The following is a 19,090-nucleotide window of genomic DNA, read 5'->3' on the forward strand; positions in this document are numbered from 1 at the left end:
CCGAGAAACCGAAACGCCGAAATCCCGGGCTAAGATTGCGCCTACAATATCTATCGTTCGTGCGGCTTTCAGGGGTTTTGTTGCGAACAAGCGTATGACAATACGATATATATCATCTGAAAAAGGGCGCCGAGCAGAATGCAGCTGCGTAATTCCCAAGGCACTATTCTGCTCACAGCAGCGAATTTCCTACGAGGGAGCCCACTCCGAGCTGGAAAGTCATGGCAGAGGTACACCCGACAATGTTACTGTATCGATATCCTAGAGCTAAACAATACGTAGACAAGACAGGAGGTTCTCAAAGTCAAAATCCCTGGAACTTGGAGACTCCCTTGGGAATTCCTAGGTTCATCACAAAAGCACGTTACAAAAGAGCCCATAACCAACGTGAACAAATGGCCGTCGAGCTGTAGGCTGATTTGAGTTGATACTTGCTGAAGATCCTGCATTTGACCATATAAAATTCAACTTTTGTCAAATTCTACATGGTTATTAGTCCTTAAAATGATTCATCAAACATCAGTTGGAGAAAAGAGTTGTTTAGGTTACTTTTGTCTTATTTTAATATCTCAGAGATCTTTGACAGGCACCAAATACCAAAGGGGACGCTCTTTTTGTCACATATTCCAAATTAATTCGTTGGGAATCTATCAATCACTCGTCCCTAGACAACTTCTCCCAATGTACACTCCATGTTTATGACAATTGCGCTGTACATTCTATCTGAATGTTTTCCGTAATCCACCTCGATCGTCAATTGCAGCTTCTTGTTCTGCTTTGGTCGACGATTGAGCAGATCTGTGAGTCATCTGGCATCCCCGCATTGTATCTGGGCGTGCTTCACGATGGAGAAGTCTTATTCCGCGACAACTTTGGTTTTCGGAATATTGATGCCGGCATAAAGCCGGACTCAGATACTTGGGTGGCGGTCTGCTCACTGGCTTGCATAGCGGATTTGAGCAGAGCGCTCATGATGGCAAAATTCTAATACGATCGATTCAGGTTCAACAGCGAGTTGACGGTGCACTTTTCCCTTCTGTATTTGAAGGCCAAGGTAGCTTTTAGTTAGTCTTCGGACAGTAAAACCATCTTTCATTCCATACATAGGATATTGTTGATTCATTCTGCCCTTCAACCGAGACGCCGAAACCACCGACCTTACCGAGAAAGCTCCGAAGAAGACCAAGGCATTGGCCGTAAGACCAAGTGATTCCTTTGTGCCGGGGGATGGTATCAGGTCTTCGAACATCTACCAGCACTGTCATCTATCACTGACCTCCGTGTTACTATTGGATTTTGTATGAATCGGCGCTGAGCGGTGCTACACTACGTATTATACTCATTTGCACTTGCAAGATATTTAGTATTTCGAACAAGGTTGGGCAAAGGTTTAAAGAAGAGTTATGGAGATTTTCATCGGTAATTGCTATATAGCAAGTCTCTATTAGAATGCTTCACTTCCAAACCACCAGTCATCTTATTCTCCCCAAACATTTTGCAGAACAATCCCCACAATGTATACCAAATGAATTTATTGCAGAAGTTAGCACACTAACGAGCCATCCACCCCCCATCGACCTGTCAAAAACTTAGCCAATTGCGACAAAATCTCGTTTGAAACAATGTAGCAGGGACTCACCACGATAATTTCGCCTGTTATGTATGAGCTAGCATCAGATGCTAGGAATACAGCCGGGCCTTTGAACTCTTCAGGCCTTCCCCATCTGCCCGTCGGGATTCGCGTCAAGATGGACTCATAATACGTCTGATCGGGATTGGTGCGTGTGTCAATATTCATGTCTGTTGCGATATATCTAAAGTTTCGATAAAGTATTTGTTAACACAAAGATTCCGAACAAAAGGGTGAATGAAGGAAATGGCGTATTAATTACCCTGGAGCAATGGCATTGACACGAATACCATAACCGGCCCATTCATTACTCAAAGCCTTTGTGAGCTGACCAACAGCTCCTTTACTGGCAGAATATGCCGCCATGCGAATTCCCCCTTGAAACGTAGCCAAACTGGCCGTGTTAATGAGACGACCGTGCATTTTGTTGGCGATCCAATATTTCCCCATGTCTCGACAGAGTATAAACATGCTATTGAAGTTCACGTCCATCACTCGGTCTAGATCTGTCTCGGAGTAATCAGCAGCGTCACAGCGGCACATTATGCCAGCGACATTGACGAGGATATCAATTCGATGTGACTGGATCACCCTGTCAACTAGGCCCTGAACTGCCTTGCGTTCACTGAGATCAGCAACGACAATGCTGCATCTGCGGCCTATACCTTCGATAGCCGCTTTGGTAGCAAAATCGTTTTCGTTCCGCTGTTATAACGTTAGCTTTAGACCATCTTAGCAGTATATAAGATACTATAGCCACTCACCTGAACAAGAACAATGTCAGCACCCGCATCGGCTAGACCAATTGCCATGGCCTGTCCGATACCACGACTAGCCCCGGTTACGAGGGCAGTTTTGCCTGCGAGGGAGAACAAATACATTTTTTCCGAATTATTTGGCTAGGAGTTAGATGTGAGCAGTAGGTATTGGATGATGAATGTGTATAATACAAGCGAAGTTTTGTGGAGGACGCCAAGCACATGAATAAACATTTTCGGAGTTTCGGCGATTGTTTGAACAGACTTTACGAGTCGTGAAGGGGAAAAAAACAAGAAAAATAGAAAGAAAAAGAAGAAAAATAGAAAAAAAAAGAAGAAAAAGAAATAACGTCGGTCACCTACATACGTAAGACACCATATATACTTGATGATCAATGGAGACTTTCGGTTAATATTTTCATATAGAAAATGCAATCAGGTAATCTATTAATATGCCATATTATCCAAATACGTAGTGTAGTATTGATCGAACATCAATACATATGCTCTATTTAGAACATGAAGCAAGGGTATGATTATGCAGTATTTGTTGCAGTGCTTTCAGAAACCAAAATACCCTCAACAGCTAGCACAAACGTGTGTTTTGCAAGTGCCAATCCTCTAGGGAAGGGATTCCACAACACATATGTCCCGGCATAACTTCTGGATTTATCTCTGGTCACTATTTCTCTGACTTCTCGGATACCGAATTTTCGATATCCGCTTTAGAAGACGGCGCCACGCCCTCAATCTCCTGAGCCACTCTGACATGTATCGGGGAGATGACTGTGTCTTCCTTGAGATAGTTCGTGTCACTTGTATACTTCCATACAACGAAGTATAAGATTGGCCAACACAGCGTGGAGAGTGCAAAATAAGCGGCGTTTTCGTTCTCATATGGTTGCGCTGTGGCGTCTACGCCAAAAGACACGGCTGTGCCAGAACTAAGCCCTGTGAGTTGGAAAAGGTTGAGTATCAGTAATGTCCATAATTTAATGTTATGTTAAACTTACAAGCGACGAAGAAGCCACCGATAGTTGCCGATTTATAAGGGTCATTTGTTAAACTCCCCAGCACATACATGACAACATTCTGAAAGATGCCATATTGCGCCGCGTAGAGCATGTAGATAACAACAGCACCTGCATAGGCTGGATCGGTACAGTCGATCGATGGGCCTGCCACAGACCTGTCAAACTTCCAGCTCGAGAGCCAGATAGTCTGGGCAATGTAGGCACCAGTAATCCATACAGCGTCAAAGGTAATACCCAGAAAGGCACGCTTCCTTCGGCTTCTGATTCTCTCGGTGTCAAGTAAAAGCCCTACGAATAAGGTGACCGGAATCTGAATGAGATTGTTCAGCAAACTGTTAAGCGTTCTGGTCCGGAGATCGAAAGCATATGCATTCATTGATGACTGAAACGGAAAGAACATTTCCGGCGTGAAACACGCAGGGATCATCAACACAATCCTCCAGTCCCTGAAGAGCCCCATTGTCATTTTTAATGAATCCCACAGCGAGATGCGTGGGAAGGATGCTAATGCGGTGCCGTCTGTGCGGCGCAACTGGTCAGACGGTAGAAGCAATAGAGCGAAGCTAACAGAGCAGCACTGGATGACAATGAAGGCTATGTATACCGGGTGCGGAACAGAGAGGGACGTGCTATTCCAACTAACTCCCATAGCGACGCTGGCACCAACGGCAGATCCACAGACGTTGCCTAACCACTGGATAGCGCGATACAGACCCTTGTCTTTCTCCTCGGCATATGCGTTGGCAATATAGGCGGCAGTTGTCCAGAGACATCCAGCTGTAAGCCCCAGGTAAGCACCAGCCAGAATAGGATACCACATGTGGCCATAACTGTCATAATACCACATGGCACCGATATAAATCGGGTAGCCGGTGATGCCAAACATCATAGTTAGGCGGGGACCGAGAGTGTTCAGCACAGAACCTGCCATGAGCGCAGAGAGCGCAAAGAAGCCATACAAAACGCCGTTGCTTATATTGGCCATGTTGGTTGATGATGCTCGACCACCGCCAGCACCGAGAAACTAAATATTAAGAATGTTAGGGATTTTATTTGTCCCACCCTTTTTTTTCTAGTGGGGTGGCAGATTGTACGAACAGTTATGGCCAAGTAGAGGCCTGGATTACAGAACAGACATCCAGCTGCGATGATGTTCTGGATGAACGGGCTGACTCAGGTTAGAAATGATGAGCGGCCTCAAAACCTCAGTAAATCACGTACTTGTTCCGCCTCAGGAATGGAAGCTTCACGACCGCTGTGTCCATGTTGAGTGTTGCATAAAGATACAGCTAGAGAAATATGTCGCAGCTTCAAGCATACAATACCTGCCTGAGAAATTCTGTAATTTTGTCAGGGTCAAAAGAATTCTTTCAATATATATAAAAATAACAAGCCTAGGCCAGCCTCATGGATGTAAGAAGTCAACCCTTGCTGGAATGTAGGACAGCTGTACGGCGGACTACAACTATACCATAGCAGCGACATGCGTTATCTCGGCGCATAGATAAGCATATGCAATGCTTGTCACAGAGGGTGATCAAACGTGCATAAAACTCGCCACCGGAGATCATAGTCTTGCTTAGCTTGCATGGAACTGATAACGGAGCCAGATGCCATGCCACGAAAACAGTTGAGCTTACTTATCAGGGAAGCCTCCGGTGGATGAGAGCAAAGGTATTCATCTGTTTCTGTAGGAATATCGCATGTTTGCATACTTTTCATGGCAAGTCATTAGGGTTGTTGTTATCGATTAGGTATAGATCCCCAAGCTGATTGGCTAATTCTCCCATATTTCTCCACACTGGTCCTTGCGACCAACGAAACTCCTACTAATCAATCTTCAGATTTTTTCTTTCCTCGTCACGAAAACAAACTGGAAACCAATAGAGGCAGGTTTAATTGTGCTTGAGATGAGATTTACATAAGTTAGTTGAGTTTACTAGGCCGCTGGCTGCTACGCTCCCAATGCCTCTGATAACTACGATAAGGTTGTGTTGGGTTATTTGATTCAGGTCAAGTACTTCATGGTGGTCGTTGTTTGAACTGGCATTCCGCTAGTCTTCCATGTCAACAAGTCTCCTCTGACATCGCGACTAGTATGGGAATCTTTGCGAGAATCGAGACAATTTTTATGCATCAGTCACGGACAAGTCAGATCTGCGTACCTCGGAGAAATTGTAGTCAGCACCCAGGGTCCTGGGTGACTGTTGCTACAGCAAGAGGAAATTGCATAGGATGCATGGTGTGTTCATGTCATACGCAAGGAGTTGTTACTGTTGCATTGGCGGAACACAATCTGGTCCCGGAAAAAGATGTTATTGCATTATCGGCAAGAGCTCAGAAAACAGCTGTCTACAACTACCCTCATGCCATATCAACTGAAAGAAGAAAAAAGATGCTGCTAGAAGAGACTAGGACGCCAAAGGACTAACGTCGATCTCCAGCCCTAACTTGGAGCTTCTTCCCTGTTCAGCAGCCAGGCAGAGTCAGGTGATACGCGACTGCCTTCGTCGTCGCTCAAGATCCTTCTTCTTCTTCTCTTCCTCCACCACCCCTCCTATCTCCAACCTCACTGCAATCAGTGGAACACTCAAATCATCAGGGATGGCTTTCTCTTTCTCTCTTTCTCTGGGTGCTTGGCCACTCAGGAACGGGCCCCCTCACCAAAACCCATGCATCGGCTGGCTGTCTTCCAGTTTTCAGACTCCACGTCGACGAGTCACCCCCCAAAGCAACAAAAACACCTGACCCAACACCATTACCAACAGAGGGAGAAAGCTCCAATATCATCCAAGTTTTTTGTCGTTCCCTTGGCGTTCCTTTTGGACGCCCAACAAAACTCCCCGGCACCGGCCGCCTCCCCGGTTGCAAACTCAACCTCGGTCGACGACCTCCAAGTGGGCGGGGCAAAGATTTCCTACTGGGGGTATGTTGATCCGTAACAGTACAAGATGTATACTAATAATGGTCTAGGGATGCAAGAATTTTCAGCCAGCATATTGGCGTTATTGTTAGTTGTGTTGTCGGAGGGCTCATCCTCCTTATGGCGTATGTATACAACTACTCTTGCTTTGGCTCAACTAGTTCACTAATGGATATCCTAGCGCTAGTTTTCTCTATAAGTTTCTTTTTTGTCCCATTGATTGGAGAAGGGCTTTTACCAGTCACTATTACCGGGAAAGAAGGAAGAGCACGAGACGAAGAACGGAGAAGGAGAAGAAGAGAGGGGAAGAAAGGAAAGACGTGGAGGGGGGGGCCTGTGTATATTATTATTGTGTATGTATATTATCAATCAACTCTCATCATATGATACCGGAGTGCATCAAAGTAGCAAACCTTTCCAACCTAAATCTAGGGCACTATACAACGGGGGCCTAGAGAGCGATTGAGCGAGGCAACCTGGTGAGCACTCAATTTGGTAATCTGGCGAGCTGGACGATTGTTATAGGACTCATTCCTGCGAGGAATATCAGCACTTGCTCAATTTTCAAGTTGACGTATTGACTTTATCCGTACCTATTAAGGCCAAAGTCGTCGGCACAAGAGAAGCGATATTGCTCCCGCTTGACATTCCCTGCGTCCTTTCCGAGGTTAAATTGTCCAAGACACACCTCATCAGATAAGGACACTTTCCATATCCAAAACCAGCGGAGGAATTACTCAGGCATTGAGAAGCCACAGACTGCATAACGGCATCGTTTGGGTCACCGACGGTACGATCGAGTGCATAGCTCCTTGCCGAAATAGCGGTCATCAGCAGCCAGCGCGGAGGATACATCGTCTCAGCCTTGGAATCGCTTCAAACCAGCCGATTAAGTAATCTAACACTCGGTTTCAGTGCTTTTGTTCATCCTGTCGTTAGCTTTTGACATGTCAGAAGTTCAATTCCCACTGGGACGGAGACCGCTGCGTCCTAAATAGTAGTAAACAGCCTGGCGCAAGGCGGAGTCAGCCGTGTAATCTACATGAACAGTTATTTGTGTCTTCTCAGCTGCAAGAGGGCTTTTCGACATGCATTAGGCGAGTATTTATAAGGCATATACTTTTCAGCTTCGGGCGGGGCTGTCCGATCCCATATATTGAACGCATCTCCTGCCACTCTTTATTTTGTTCTAGCGAGGCTGGTGATCTATCTCCGGAAAATAACCCATCTGGCGGCGCCTTGCACTGTTCAAGGTATACATATAAGTTCCGATAATGCTTGTTTATATGCCAATCTAAACTACGACTAAGTTCACCGAGGATTTTAAACATACTGCAAAATCGGCAGTTTGCTTTATCGGCAGATCAACATGTCAGTAAGAAACTTTAAGCGGGCCAACGCCAGTGCACGAACCTCCTGCACCTGGCCATATCTAGCCAAACATATCCCCCCAGTTTGCACTGCGCAGCCAATGGCATTCTATTGGGAACTATCAGCACTATATTTAGCTTTATTTTTTTTTCTTGTTTTTTTGAACATGATAACTACAATACTTTCTCTTATCAGACTAAACACGGAGATATAACCATCTGTAGCAGGAAATAGATTTGTGGGCTAGTCCTAACCTGAAGCACCAGCTTTGGGTTCCTGCAAATAGCGCCTGAACAACGCACTCGGACTGGATTCAATTATTAGACCCTATAAATGTCCGATCCATGGCAGCAGGATTATATATTTCCGATACATCCGTCTCATAGCCTCACCCCACCGAAAATGGATAGAGGGGAATTCAAATACAACCTCCTGACTGGGAACGACTTGAAGAATTGCAAGATTACTACGCTTTATCCATGACCACTACATGTAGTGACCAATGTGGGCGCATTTTAGCCCAGCGCGTGGGTGGGCTCTTCACTAGTTTCTCAGAGCAAAGAGCTCTGTTCTCGGATGCCATCTTCTGCTTGTTGTGATATATGAAAGAAAAGGCACGTCCGAGTATGAGTAATATACATTTTTTGGATGTACCTGCCAAGTAGACAAGCATGATGACACAAAAGATGAACACAGCGTGGGCATCTTAGCAATACTTCTATTAGCTAGAGTCCGCCAGGTTTGCCCTTAGGCTCAGCTCTCGCTATACCAGCGGGCTATGCTTCGGTGATATATAATCCGTATACAAGTCTGACTAGTTACAATCGACATGTATGAGCTAGACGGTAAAAGAAGCAAGGATGTTATTCCGTGAGTCCAACTAGCTGTGCCTAACTGAGCAGTTGCATCTAACCGGCACTCTTTGCAGAAATTGACCCCAAGCTGATACCAGTCGCAAATCAAACTGGAAGCGCAACTTCATTCGGCCTATACAGATGATCAAATACCCGTGCTCCTTGAGGATATATTAATGCTCACATTGTCTTTGCAGCCACAATTCTGACATATAACAGTGATAAAAGCCCCCTCGAGATGGGAGAGGACGAATCTTTCACATAGGGATGTAATTTCCGTCTTTCTTCGTGAACCAGACTCGTTCAAGTAGGAACCGATGCAATTGGGACCCAGAGGTTGCACAATCGTTCTATTTCCATTTTCTGCAAGATGTTGAAACAAATGAACAGGATGACTATTCTGGCTTTTCCAAAACGTTGAAGTAATTTCACGGTGATTGAGAAACTTGTAAATATTTCTACACAAAGGAAATAATTATCAACCGTACCTTTCGCAACCCCTCTGGTTCTATGAACTATTCATCATACAGCTTAGCTGGTCTCAACAGAACGAACGGATAAAAGCCGGACGCGTATTGTTCAACTCTCAACGAAGTCAGATTGATTCATCTTCGCTTGGAAATCCCTGTGACATTTTCGAAAATTTCATCTTCGTATTTGGACCATCTCCCCACGTATTCTAAGACATGAACAGAACTTCAGCTACGCTTGCGGTCGAAATTATCTTTCCCGCCTAGTCGCGCAGCCAACGTAACTCCGTCTTCGAAACATTGAATTACTTCTAGCTTCTCGTCATAAGAATGTATACATGGTTTGTTTATATTTCTTTGCAACTTCTTTGATGAATACTTGCTGTTTCTAAGCCAGCGATCTTTTAAGCGTAGCAGTATCGGGCTGAGTGTCCATAACGAAGCCTGGCTATATGTTTTGCGTGTGTGGCTACTAATTCTCCGCTCCAAAAGACTTGCCTCCTATTGTGTTGATGGCTAAATCCTAAGCTACATGTGATATTATCGCGTTTCTGCTACTCAGGTATACATATAGATATTAGGAAATATTAATAGGGACGTGTATCCATCACCAGTTGGAATCATACCTTGAGACAGACCATGTTATTGTCTATTGTGATCTCAACTTCTGCAATGGCTCTGTTCCAAAGAACCCATCTATCTTTGATGTCTCGGAGTGTATTTGGCCTGTACTTATAATGTTTGGCAAAAGAGTACGAATCTGCTAGGTAAGATTGTGTGGAATGAGTTTCTTTCTGTTGATTGGACTGTACTCTTCCCTAGGGTGTTAGGGATCGTGTTTCTTCGACCAGTGGATATTGGATGCGATCACTTTCGTAAAAGCAATCCGTAGATGAAGTTCTTGGTTATGTATTCCTAATTTGGACAAACATATACTTTCCGAGAAATTCATAGATTTTGCAAGCCAGCCAGTTGCTGTGACACGTGCCTGCCTGCCAAGCTCATCTGAAAATGCATGTTGCCTCCCACGTTTCGATTTCCGCGGCTCCTATAGGCCAACAAGTGTCCCGCGCTTGGGACTCGCGCCAAGAAACCCCGTGTTCCGCGGTCCGCCAAGATCCGCCAAGTCCGCCCAGAATCCGAGCTCGCGCCAAGAGTTCCACTGCTATCAGAACAACATTAGCATTGCTCTTAACATCCACGGACGGGTTGCCTCCTTCTGTCGTGACAGAGACGTATCTTACTTGATACTTTTCGCAGTCGTGTCATTCCATTGGACACTCGTCTCGGCTTGCACTCCCGCTTTGACCTCTGATTTCGTCGGAATCCGCCTTCTGGATCTTTCCAGCCTGGAAGCTATGATGTGGATTGGGGGCTCTTGGAGATGTCAGCTGTTCTATGGTTCATTGCAATCTAAGCCCACAAGGATGTACTGACTCTCACCGAGGGTTAGAACGTGTGCGCTCCCTGGGAGAAATGAATTATATTATTGTACATCGTGCTGGGGGAAAAAAAGAATTTAAAAGGGCGTCTCTTCCCTCCCTTCTCCCTCCCTTCCTGCGTTCTGACAACTTCCACCCGACAGCTTAACCGGGCATTTCCTCGCCCGCCTTTCTATCATCATGGCAGTGCTTCACCAGTACGACTATGTCTTTGCCATTGGCACTCTGTTTGCCATGCTTGATGCCTACAACAACGGCGCAAGTGAGTGCACCCGGCCTAGCAACCTAGCTTTGTGATTCTAATATACGTATGATACAGATGATGTCGCGAACTCTTGGGCAACCAGTGTGTCGTCGAGGTCAGTCACTTACAGGCAAGCGATGGTTCTAGGCACCGTCTTCGAAATGCTCGGAGCGATCACCGTTGGTGCTAGGACAGCTGACACCATCAAGAACGGGATCATCCCCAACTCGGCTTTCCGAGAGAATGCCGGTGTTCAGATGCTGGCATTTACCTGCGCCCTCGCTGCCGCATCATCGTGGGTTATGTGGTGTACACGACACTCAGCCCATGTCTCATCGACATACTCGCTTATCTCAGCCGTGGCAGGTGTCGGTGTTGCAACGGTGGGAGCATCTCAGGTCCAATGGGGTTGGAATGATGGCAAGGGGCTAGGCGCTATCTTTGCTGGCCTGGGGATGGCTCCCATCATCTCTGGAGGCTTTGCCTCTGCGATCTTTATGTTAATTAAGCTCGTGGTGCTCATCCGCAAAAGGCCGGTGCCATGGGCTGTTTGGAGCTCACCCTTCTTTTTCCTAGTTGCCGCCACTATCTGTACACTTTCCATTGTCTACAAGGGTTCCCCAAGCCTGAATCTGACCAAGAAGCCGGGATGGTATATCGCTGCCGTTACAATGGGTACTGGTGGAGGTGTCGCTCTTTTGTCCGCTATCTTCTTTGTTCCGTTCGTGCACGCAAGAGTCATCAAGAAAGATCGCACTGTCACATGGTGGATGGTTATCCTTGGTCCGCTACTCTTCAGGCGTCCCGCTCCTATCGACGCGCAAGAAGCCAAAGTTCCCAATTATGCTGTGGTCCAGGAGGAAGACACGGAGACATACCCCGAGTCGCCGGAGCTGAAAGGAAATAGCTTCAGTAAGCTCGACGGAGGGGAAATATTACCTGGCAATTCGGCAACGGAGGGTGAACAGAGAGTTGTTCAAGCCGAGATTACTCAAGCCACATACAAAGAACGACTTGCTCAGGCGGAGGCAAGGTTTCACGCAAAACTCATGACGAAGCGCGGGCCCCTTGGTTGGGCTATGCGAACTCTGAGAGATAATCCAATGGGCCCCGGTCAGATATATGAGTTTCGCAATATCAAGATACTTGTTAAACGCATCCCGGCTATGATTGTCTGTGGTGCTCTTTACGGCGCGCACTACGACATCCATTCTGCGCAAACTGGCATTTCCGGTACTCCGGATGGTCAAAGGATGGAACGCGTATATGCCCATGCAAGCAAGTATCCAAATGAAGTTGAACATACTTATTCTTTCGTCCAAGTCCTCACCGCCTGTACTGCATCATTCGCTCACGGTGCCAATGATATCGGCAACTCGGTAGGCCCCTGGGCTGTTATCTACACTGCTTGGAGTACCGGTAATGCGGCAGCCTCCAAGGCCCCGGTGCCTGTCTGGCAGCTTGCTGTCCTGGCTGGTTGTATTTCGATTGGTCTCATCACCTACGGCTACAATATCATGAAAGGTAAGTCAAAACACACCAGGACATTTTTGGGTGGTTTTAAGCTAATGCCATTTTTCTGTCAGTCATGGGTAACAAAATCACATACCATTCCCCAAGCAGAGGTTTGTCCTTCATCTCATCCTTACAAACACAACACACAGCTCACTCCTGGCAGGTTGCTCGATGGAAATGGGCGCGGCTCTCACCGTCCTGGTCTTTTCCCAATACTCGCTTCCAGTTTCGACTTCGATGTGTATTACCGGGGCTACTGTCGGTGTCGGTCTTTGCAATGGTACCGTCAAGGCTGTTAACTGGCAGCGAGTCAGTCTCTTGCTACTGGCCTGGTTTGCTACGATTCCTATTGCAGGCACTCTTGGAGGCATTTTGATGGGCCTTTTTATCAATGCTCCGCACTTTTGAAGAAACAGTTAGTTTGGTTGTGTGCATATTATTGACAGGACACGATGTTCCCCAGCCAAGAGAAGCCACTCACGAAAAAACATGTCAAAGTCTTAGTTTAGCTGTGTGTGAGTACTCAAATACTATACTAAATATTGTAAAGGGGTTCCAATGGCGCTTACCAAATCCTTCCTAGTCGGTTGACTCCGGCCCATTCCTTCCCGCACTCTTCTCCTTCCTTTCCCTCTCTAACTCACCTAAACAAAGTTATCATGTCAGACTCTGACGACTTCATTATTGTCGAACGACCAGATCTCTCTTCTGAAATCCCCAGACTGTCCGCCTGGTTGCAACCTACTGCATACCGTGACGATTCTAGCGAGTTCCACAAGCATCTCAGCTCCCGCGTCCCGGGAACGGGCAACTGGATCGTGGAGACTCCAGAATACCAAACATGGCATAATACCGACACTCATAGCATTCTTTGGATTAAAGCCATTGCTGGAGCAGGCAAAAGTGTCTTGACGGCGTCGCAGATTGCCCAGCTGCAACAAATTGAGCCTCAGGCAGCAGTTCTCTTCTTCTTCTGTCGTCAGACCGTCACTGCGAACCATGAATCCCGTGCATTGGTCCGTGACTGGCTTGACCAGCTGCTCCCTCACTCTTCTTATCTACAGGCCGTTCTCAATGCAAGTCAGACGAGCAGCTCCGATGCTGTCATTGAGATGGGCCTTGTCGAACTCTGGCAGATCTTGACTGACGCATTACTGGCCATGCCGAACCCGGTATATTGTGTCGCCGACGCCTTGGATGAGCTCGATGCCAGTGATACAGAGGATCTCTTACAATGTATTGTTACTCTGGGCTCTCAGACGCCTGGTCAAATCAAGATCCTCATCTCTAGTCGTCCACTTCCTCAGATCCAGAAGGTCCTAGGAAGTGTATCTACAGTGATTCCTGTCCGGCTTGAGAATCGGCAAGTCAACCATGACATCGCCCATTTTGTGAATTATCAGCTAGATCAGGCCATAGATATCCAACAGAAAGTCCGCGATAAGATAAAAAACGCCATCGAAGATCGTATGTTTCCGTCCTTTCTTTACGCTCGTCTCATGTTGAACGAGCTTCTGAGTAAACCTGAACGCGCCTCCCTCGACGCCCACATGGTTCAACGGTCGCTGCACTCCATTCCTGCTAGTCTGGAAGATCTCTATTCACATATGTTAAATGAGCATTCGATTCGTGCTGGCGTGCCTCAGGAACGCCAGGTGCTCATCCTGCAATTGGCGACGCATGCCACCCGTCCTTTGCGTCTGTTGGAGATTGCTACCGTGTTGGACTTCCTTGACATGAACGATAGAAATAGAACACAAAGCAACGCGAAGAACCTAACGCGCATGTCCTGCGGCCCCATCCTGGAGATTCTTCCAGATGAAACGGTCTCTATTATCCACCACTCTGTCACCGAGTTCCTCACAGATGCCAGTAGGGCCGACCATGCGAAGATAAACAATCAATTCCCCGTCATTGACTCGGTGGAAACTAACAAACTCATGGCACTAATCTGCTTGCGATATCTGCTAGCTCACGGTCTGACCGCATGGAAAAACCCAAAAGTCCCTCGTTTGCTTCGCGAACCTTCGAAGGACATGCAGAATGCCCAGCTAAACTTTCCATTTATTGAGTACGCAGCCAGTAATTGGTATTTTCACGTCTCGCGCATACCAGAGCTCAATGGTGAATTGCTGGGACTGCTCGAAAGCTTTATGAAACCAAACAGCCCGTCCTTTCTCGCCTTCGTTGAGCTGATCATGAAAGTCGAGCAGCGCGACACTATCACTCTCTCCCCTCTTCATGTCTGCGCCTGGGGAAATATGACCAGCTATGCTAAGGCTCTGATCCAGTCCGGACATGAATGCAACGCCCTCGACGTAGAGAAGATGACTCCCTTGGCTAGAGCGGCTGCTAAGGGCTTTCCAGATATGGTCGCTCTCCTGATGGAGCATGGTGCTACGCCGAATCCAGACGTAGATGGACGTGGAAAAATCCCATTGCACTACGCTGCGCAGAGGAATCATTACCAAGTTGTGCAGATGCACTTACAGGCTGGGGCAAGTCCACTTATCCGTCGGTCAACCAAGTATGATCCACCGCAATGCTGCATCGGAGGCTCTACTCGAAACACCCAATCATCTCTAGCATATGCATGTCAAGCCGGGGCTGTCGAGTCTGTCCGAGCTATGGTGCCATATCTAGCCCGCAAGGACATAGAGTCGGCGCTTGAATATTCGATTGAGGCTCGCCAATTGAACATCATTCAACTGCTCCTTGATCTTCCTAATATTGAAATGACGAGTAACGAGGCAAAAATGTTTGGTCCTCGCGGCGAAAACTAGGAATTCACAGATCTTGCTGCTGTTTCTTGATCTAGTTCCCACATCAGACAGTCCACACCAGAGAAAAAACCTTTTGGTGGCCTTCTGCGAATCATTAGCCCGGAGTAATCCGTACAGAAACGATTCGAGAGACGATGAAGGAGTATGCCTCGACCTAATATTGCACACCGGATGTGACGTGAACGCCCAGTGTAAGAATGGCCGCAGTCCTCTGCATATATGTGTCGAGGCCCAGGCCCCCACACTGGTGGAAAGGCTGCTCAAGCATGGAGCAGACGTGCATGCATTAGATCGAAACGGAGAAACCCCATTATATCTTTGGACTCCGGAGGGGTGGTCCTCAAAAGCCTCAGCTCGCATTCTTCATGCCTTGATGCGAGCTGGGGCGCAGTACGACGTAGCCAATGCAATCAATGGCGGCCGTACGCCTCTTCACGCCTGGTGTAAACAATATGGAGCCAACCAGATGGATGTTGAGCTGTTACGGCCATACGTGAAGAACTGGAACTTGCCTGACGCCAATGGGAATACGCCCATTTATCTACTGTTGGAGGAGGGGGGAAACAAAGAGACGCTCCAGAAGCTAGTGGATCTAGGCGCAGATCTGAATTGGCACAACCGTGAGGGCTCGGCGCCGCTCCATTGCGCCGCAACCATTGATCAAGTCAACTTGCTTGTCGACGTGGGTGCTGATCTCGAGACAAGGGACTACCGAGGGCGTACGCTCTTTCTGCGGACTATGTTCGCTCATGACCCATCTAAGGAGCTTACCCAGCTACTGAACCTGGGCGCCGATCTGCATGCTGTCGACTACGATGGAAATGGAGCACTACATCTACTTTGTGAGCACCACCGCCATGTGAAAAGCCTCCGCGTTTTGCTCGAGGCTGGCGCCAACCCCCACCATCGCAACCACCGAGGAAACACCCTCTGGCACGCATTTATGCCACATGCACTGCAGTACAACTACGACAGCCTGGTCTCGATCGTGTATATGTTCCTCCAAGCGGAAGTTCCTCTGGCAACAAGGAACCACGAGGGTCAGACCCTGCTACATTGCATGTGTGAAGCCGACGTCAACTATCCGGAAAGGCTGCTCCATCCACCAGAGAACCCCATCTATCATCTTCCTGCAGCGGAGGTAGATGATATGCTGGAGGTGGAGGATAACCAAGGGCGACGACCGATCCACCTGGCTGTCGCTCGATCAGAAGCTCTGGTAGCCTGGCTAATCCGGCGTGGAGCAAGTCTCGCTGGCAAAACCCACCAAATGGAGAACCTGATGCATATTGCGGCGGCAGCAAAGGCAAGTAATACGATTGGTCTTCTTCTTGAGAGCTACAAGGATGAGCAGCAGCGAAAGATCGTTATTAACGAGACCGATAAGCACGGCCGCACGCCACTACACATTGCGTGTAGCTCTGGACGTTTGGAGAGTGTAATACTACTCCTACGTGCCGGAGCAGACGCGACTCTTGCGGACCATAAGCAACAGACGCCCCTGCATGCATGTGCAGATTTTAAAAGACAGCCTCGATGGCCCGAGGACGATAGTTCTCGATCCCATCAGGAGAAGTGGCGATCCGTGTTTCATGAAGATGAGACACTGAGAGTGGCAGAGATTATCCATCTTCTTCTTGCTCACGGGGCAGATCCATTTGTTAGAGATCGCCTGCGTCGATCACCTGTGGAGCTAGCTGTTGACAAGGAGAACGCGGAGATGGTCATGGTCCTGGCTCACACATTTCCCTTGACTGCACGAAATCCCCGGCCTGATGCAGGTCACCTGTATCTGACCGCTGGTGAAGACTATGCGGATATCCTAATTGACAGAATATCGCAGACACCTCCACATGATATGATACGTGAGTGCCAGCGACTGCTTAAGCTAGGGGCTTATGGAATTCTCGAACGCCTTGGTACGCGGGGTGTGAAAATGAATCAAGAGAACGTTCGGGGTGAGGGCAGCAAAGACTTCCTTCAATCTCTGGCTCGATGGGGATTCACTAAACTCTTTGAGACTTTGGGCAGGGCGCGAGGAGTTGATGACACGTACTGGATTAACGGGAGAATGTCCAGGCCGTACAATTTCCATTATGACCTCCTTCCGTTTATTTTTACCGCTGCATCACGCACGCTCCCTAATCTTGACATGTTGTGGGTAATTGTCGAGACATTCAATGCTGACGTGAATGTTCGGGCGTACGAGAATGTTTATGCCCCGTCCCTTGGCGAAGACGTGCGTGATGAACCCCATCGTAGCGTCTTACACATCCTTGCTGTTGGGAAACATTGGTGGCAGACCGAGGCGATAAGATACCTGTTACAGCAAGGCGCAGACACGACAATGCGTGATGCCGAAGGCCGCACGCCCCTTCATATCGCTGTGACTGGGGGTTATCGCCGGCTTGAAATTGCCCGCGTACTGCTCGAGTACGGTGCAGATCCGAACGCATTAGACCGGACGGGGATTACACCGCTAACATTAGCAGTTGGAAACAGCGAGATGGTCCAGCTACTCCTCCACCATGGGGCTAGATGTGAGCTCGGGTCCAAACCACTCCTCTTTGAAGCTATCACGGTCCAAGATATTGATACTGTCCGGGTCATTCTCGAGAGCGGATTAGACGTCCAGCAGCCGTTCAAGAAATCACTAGCGGAGCTGGATGTATTTGAAAAACCATGCCATGCAAGAGCTCACCATGACAGCGATGACGATGAAATGAGTTGGGGAAGGCAGCGACGCCAGGCGCAACTGCGACTCCTACTTTGTCGCCCAGTTCACTACGCTGCCCATGGACGATTTAATAATGCTACCGAACGCCAGAAAGCCGTAGCCATCGTGAAGCTCCTCCTGGCTCACGGTGCAGACCCGTTCCTCCCATGTGGAGACAAAACGACGATCATCCACGACGTGCTAAATCAGGGCGGAATCGTGGAGCCACTACTAGCCTTACCCCAGTTGGATTTAGAGAGAAGAGATGGGCGTGGTCGGACACTGTTAATGGCCGCCTGCGAGATTGGTAAGGAAGACACATTTGGTGTAAACCGAGTGGTTGACAACCTGGAACCTCACCCGTCAGCATCGATGCAGAAGAGCTGTGCTGTGAATCGGCTGTGCGAAATGCACGCCGACCTCTCGGTAGTGGATGATGTAGGAAATAACCTGGTTCATCTGCTCCTCGCCTCTAGTGATCACAGGAAAGCCTCGGCAAGCACGATGCTGTCTGTCTTAATAGCCAAGTGTCCGCCCTTGATCCATCAACATAACCAGAAGATGGAGACACCCCTGCATCTAGCCGCGAGAAGTCACCAATGGAATGAGGTACAGATTCTGGTCGACTGTGGTGCGGACCCCCTCACTCCGGATGCGGGGGGCAACACGATCCTCCATCATTTGGCCCGGCGTCTGAAGAAGGTCACTCAAACGGACCTATGGATGAATTTCCGTCGATTCCTTGATTACGGCCTAGACATTAACAGGCGGAACAACAATGGCGACACTCCCGTCTTCGAATATGTCCGGTCCCTATCGTGCAGGGATCCTCTGCGCGGGCCGGTATTTAATGATCTTCTTGCTTTAGGCACAGACATCTTCGTGCGGAACTATGATGGAGAGTCTTTACTACACCTGGTGGCTAAGTCACCCTGCATCCTGCAAAACTACTGTCGAGGCAAGGAGAAGATTGTCGAGTCGTTCACTTATCTGATAGAACTGGGGCTAGATCCGTTGCAGGAGGATAGCAAACAGCGTACAGCAATGGTATGTTTCTTCTCTGGTACGTAATGAATGAATATGCTGATTTTTTAGGATGTTGCTGCTGTCTATGGCAAGGAGGATATTCTAGCTTTGTTTAAGAAATAATTTCCACTTCTAGGTTTACCAGAATGCTCGTGCATCCCCCTCGGTCCATTCCTATCAGGAAGGTCAAAAAAAGAGAGTGTGGAAGGAATCACATTAGGGAAGACAGCACAAGTAGTGTTTTCTCACGACGCCATCCATCACGATGATCTACGACAATCATGGCCAGGCTAACGGTTTCGAGCCGCGCCTCATTAAACAATA

General features: G+C 47.9%; 3 protein-coding genes across 3 annotated transcripts; 1 reads left to right on the forward strand and 2 right to left on the reverse strand.

The window, feature by feature from the left end:
* Window positions 1-1,551: 1,551 nt before the first annotated feature.
* UA08_09212 (hypothetical protein) lies at window positions 1,552-2,511 on the reverse strand (the record flags this gene model as incomplete). Its single annotated transcript, XM_020264196.1, has 4 exons — window positions 1,552-1,578; window positions 1,640-1,814; window positions 1,893-2,335; window positions 2,395-2,511. 4 exons carry the CDS (start codon window positions 2,509-2,511, stop codon window positions 1,552-1,554), a joined length of 762 nt encoding a protein of 253 aa, XP_020115642.1.
* Window positions 2,512-3,070: 559 nt separating this feature from the next.
* On the reverse strand, window positions 3,071-4,687 carry UA08_09213 (hypothetical protein; the record flags this gene model as incomplete). Its single annotated transcript, XM_020264197.1, has 4 exons — window positions 3,071-3,339; window positions 3,402-4,446; window positions 4,521-4,590; window positions 4,644-4,687. 4 exons carry the CDS (start codon window positions 4,685-4,687, stop codon window positions 3,071-3,073), a joined length of 1,428 nt encoding a protein of 475 aa, XP_020115649.1.
* A 5,975-nt stretch (window positions 4,688-10,662) lies between these two features.
* UA08_09214 (hypothetical protein) lies at window positions 10,663-18,889 on the forward strand (the record flags this gene model as incomplete). The annotated part of the gene is made up of 7 exons (XM_020264198.1): window positions 10,663-10,744; window positions 10,802-12,250; window positions 12,313-12,351; window positions 12,405-12,573; window positions 12,792-15,004; window positions 15,060-18,787; window positions 18,836-18,889. The coding sequence occupies 7 exons, from the start codon at window positions 10,663-10,665 to the stop codon at window positions 18,887-18,889; spliced, it is 7,734 nt and encodes a 2,577-aa protein (XP_020115648.1).
* Between the last annotated feature and the right edge of the window lie 201 nt (window positions 18,890-19,090).

The sequence above is a fragment of the Talaromyces atroroseus genome (genome assembly GCF_001907595.1).
Source record: "Talaromyces atroroseus strain IBT 11181 chromosome Unknown scaffold_19, whole genome shotgun sequence".
Lineage (NCBI taxonomy): Eukaryota > Fungi > Ascomycota > Eurotiomycetes > Eurotiales > Trichocomaceae > Talaromyces > Talaromyces atroroseus.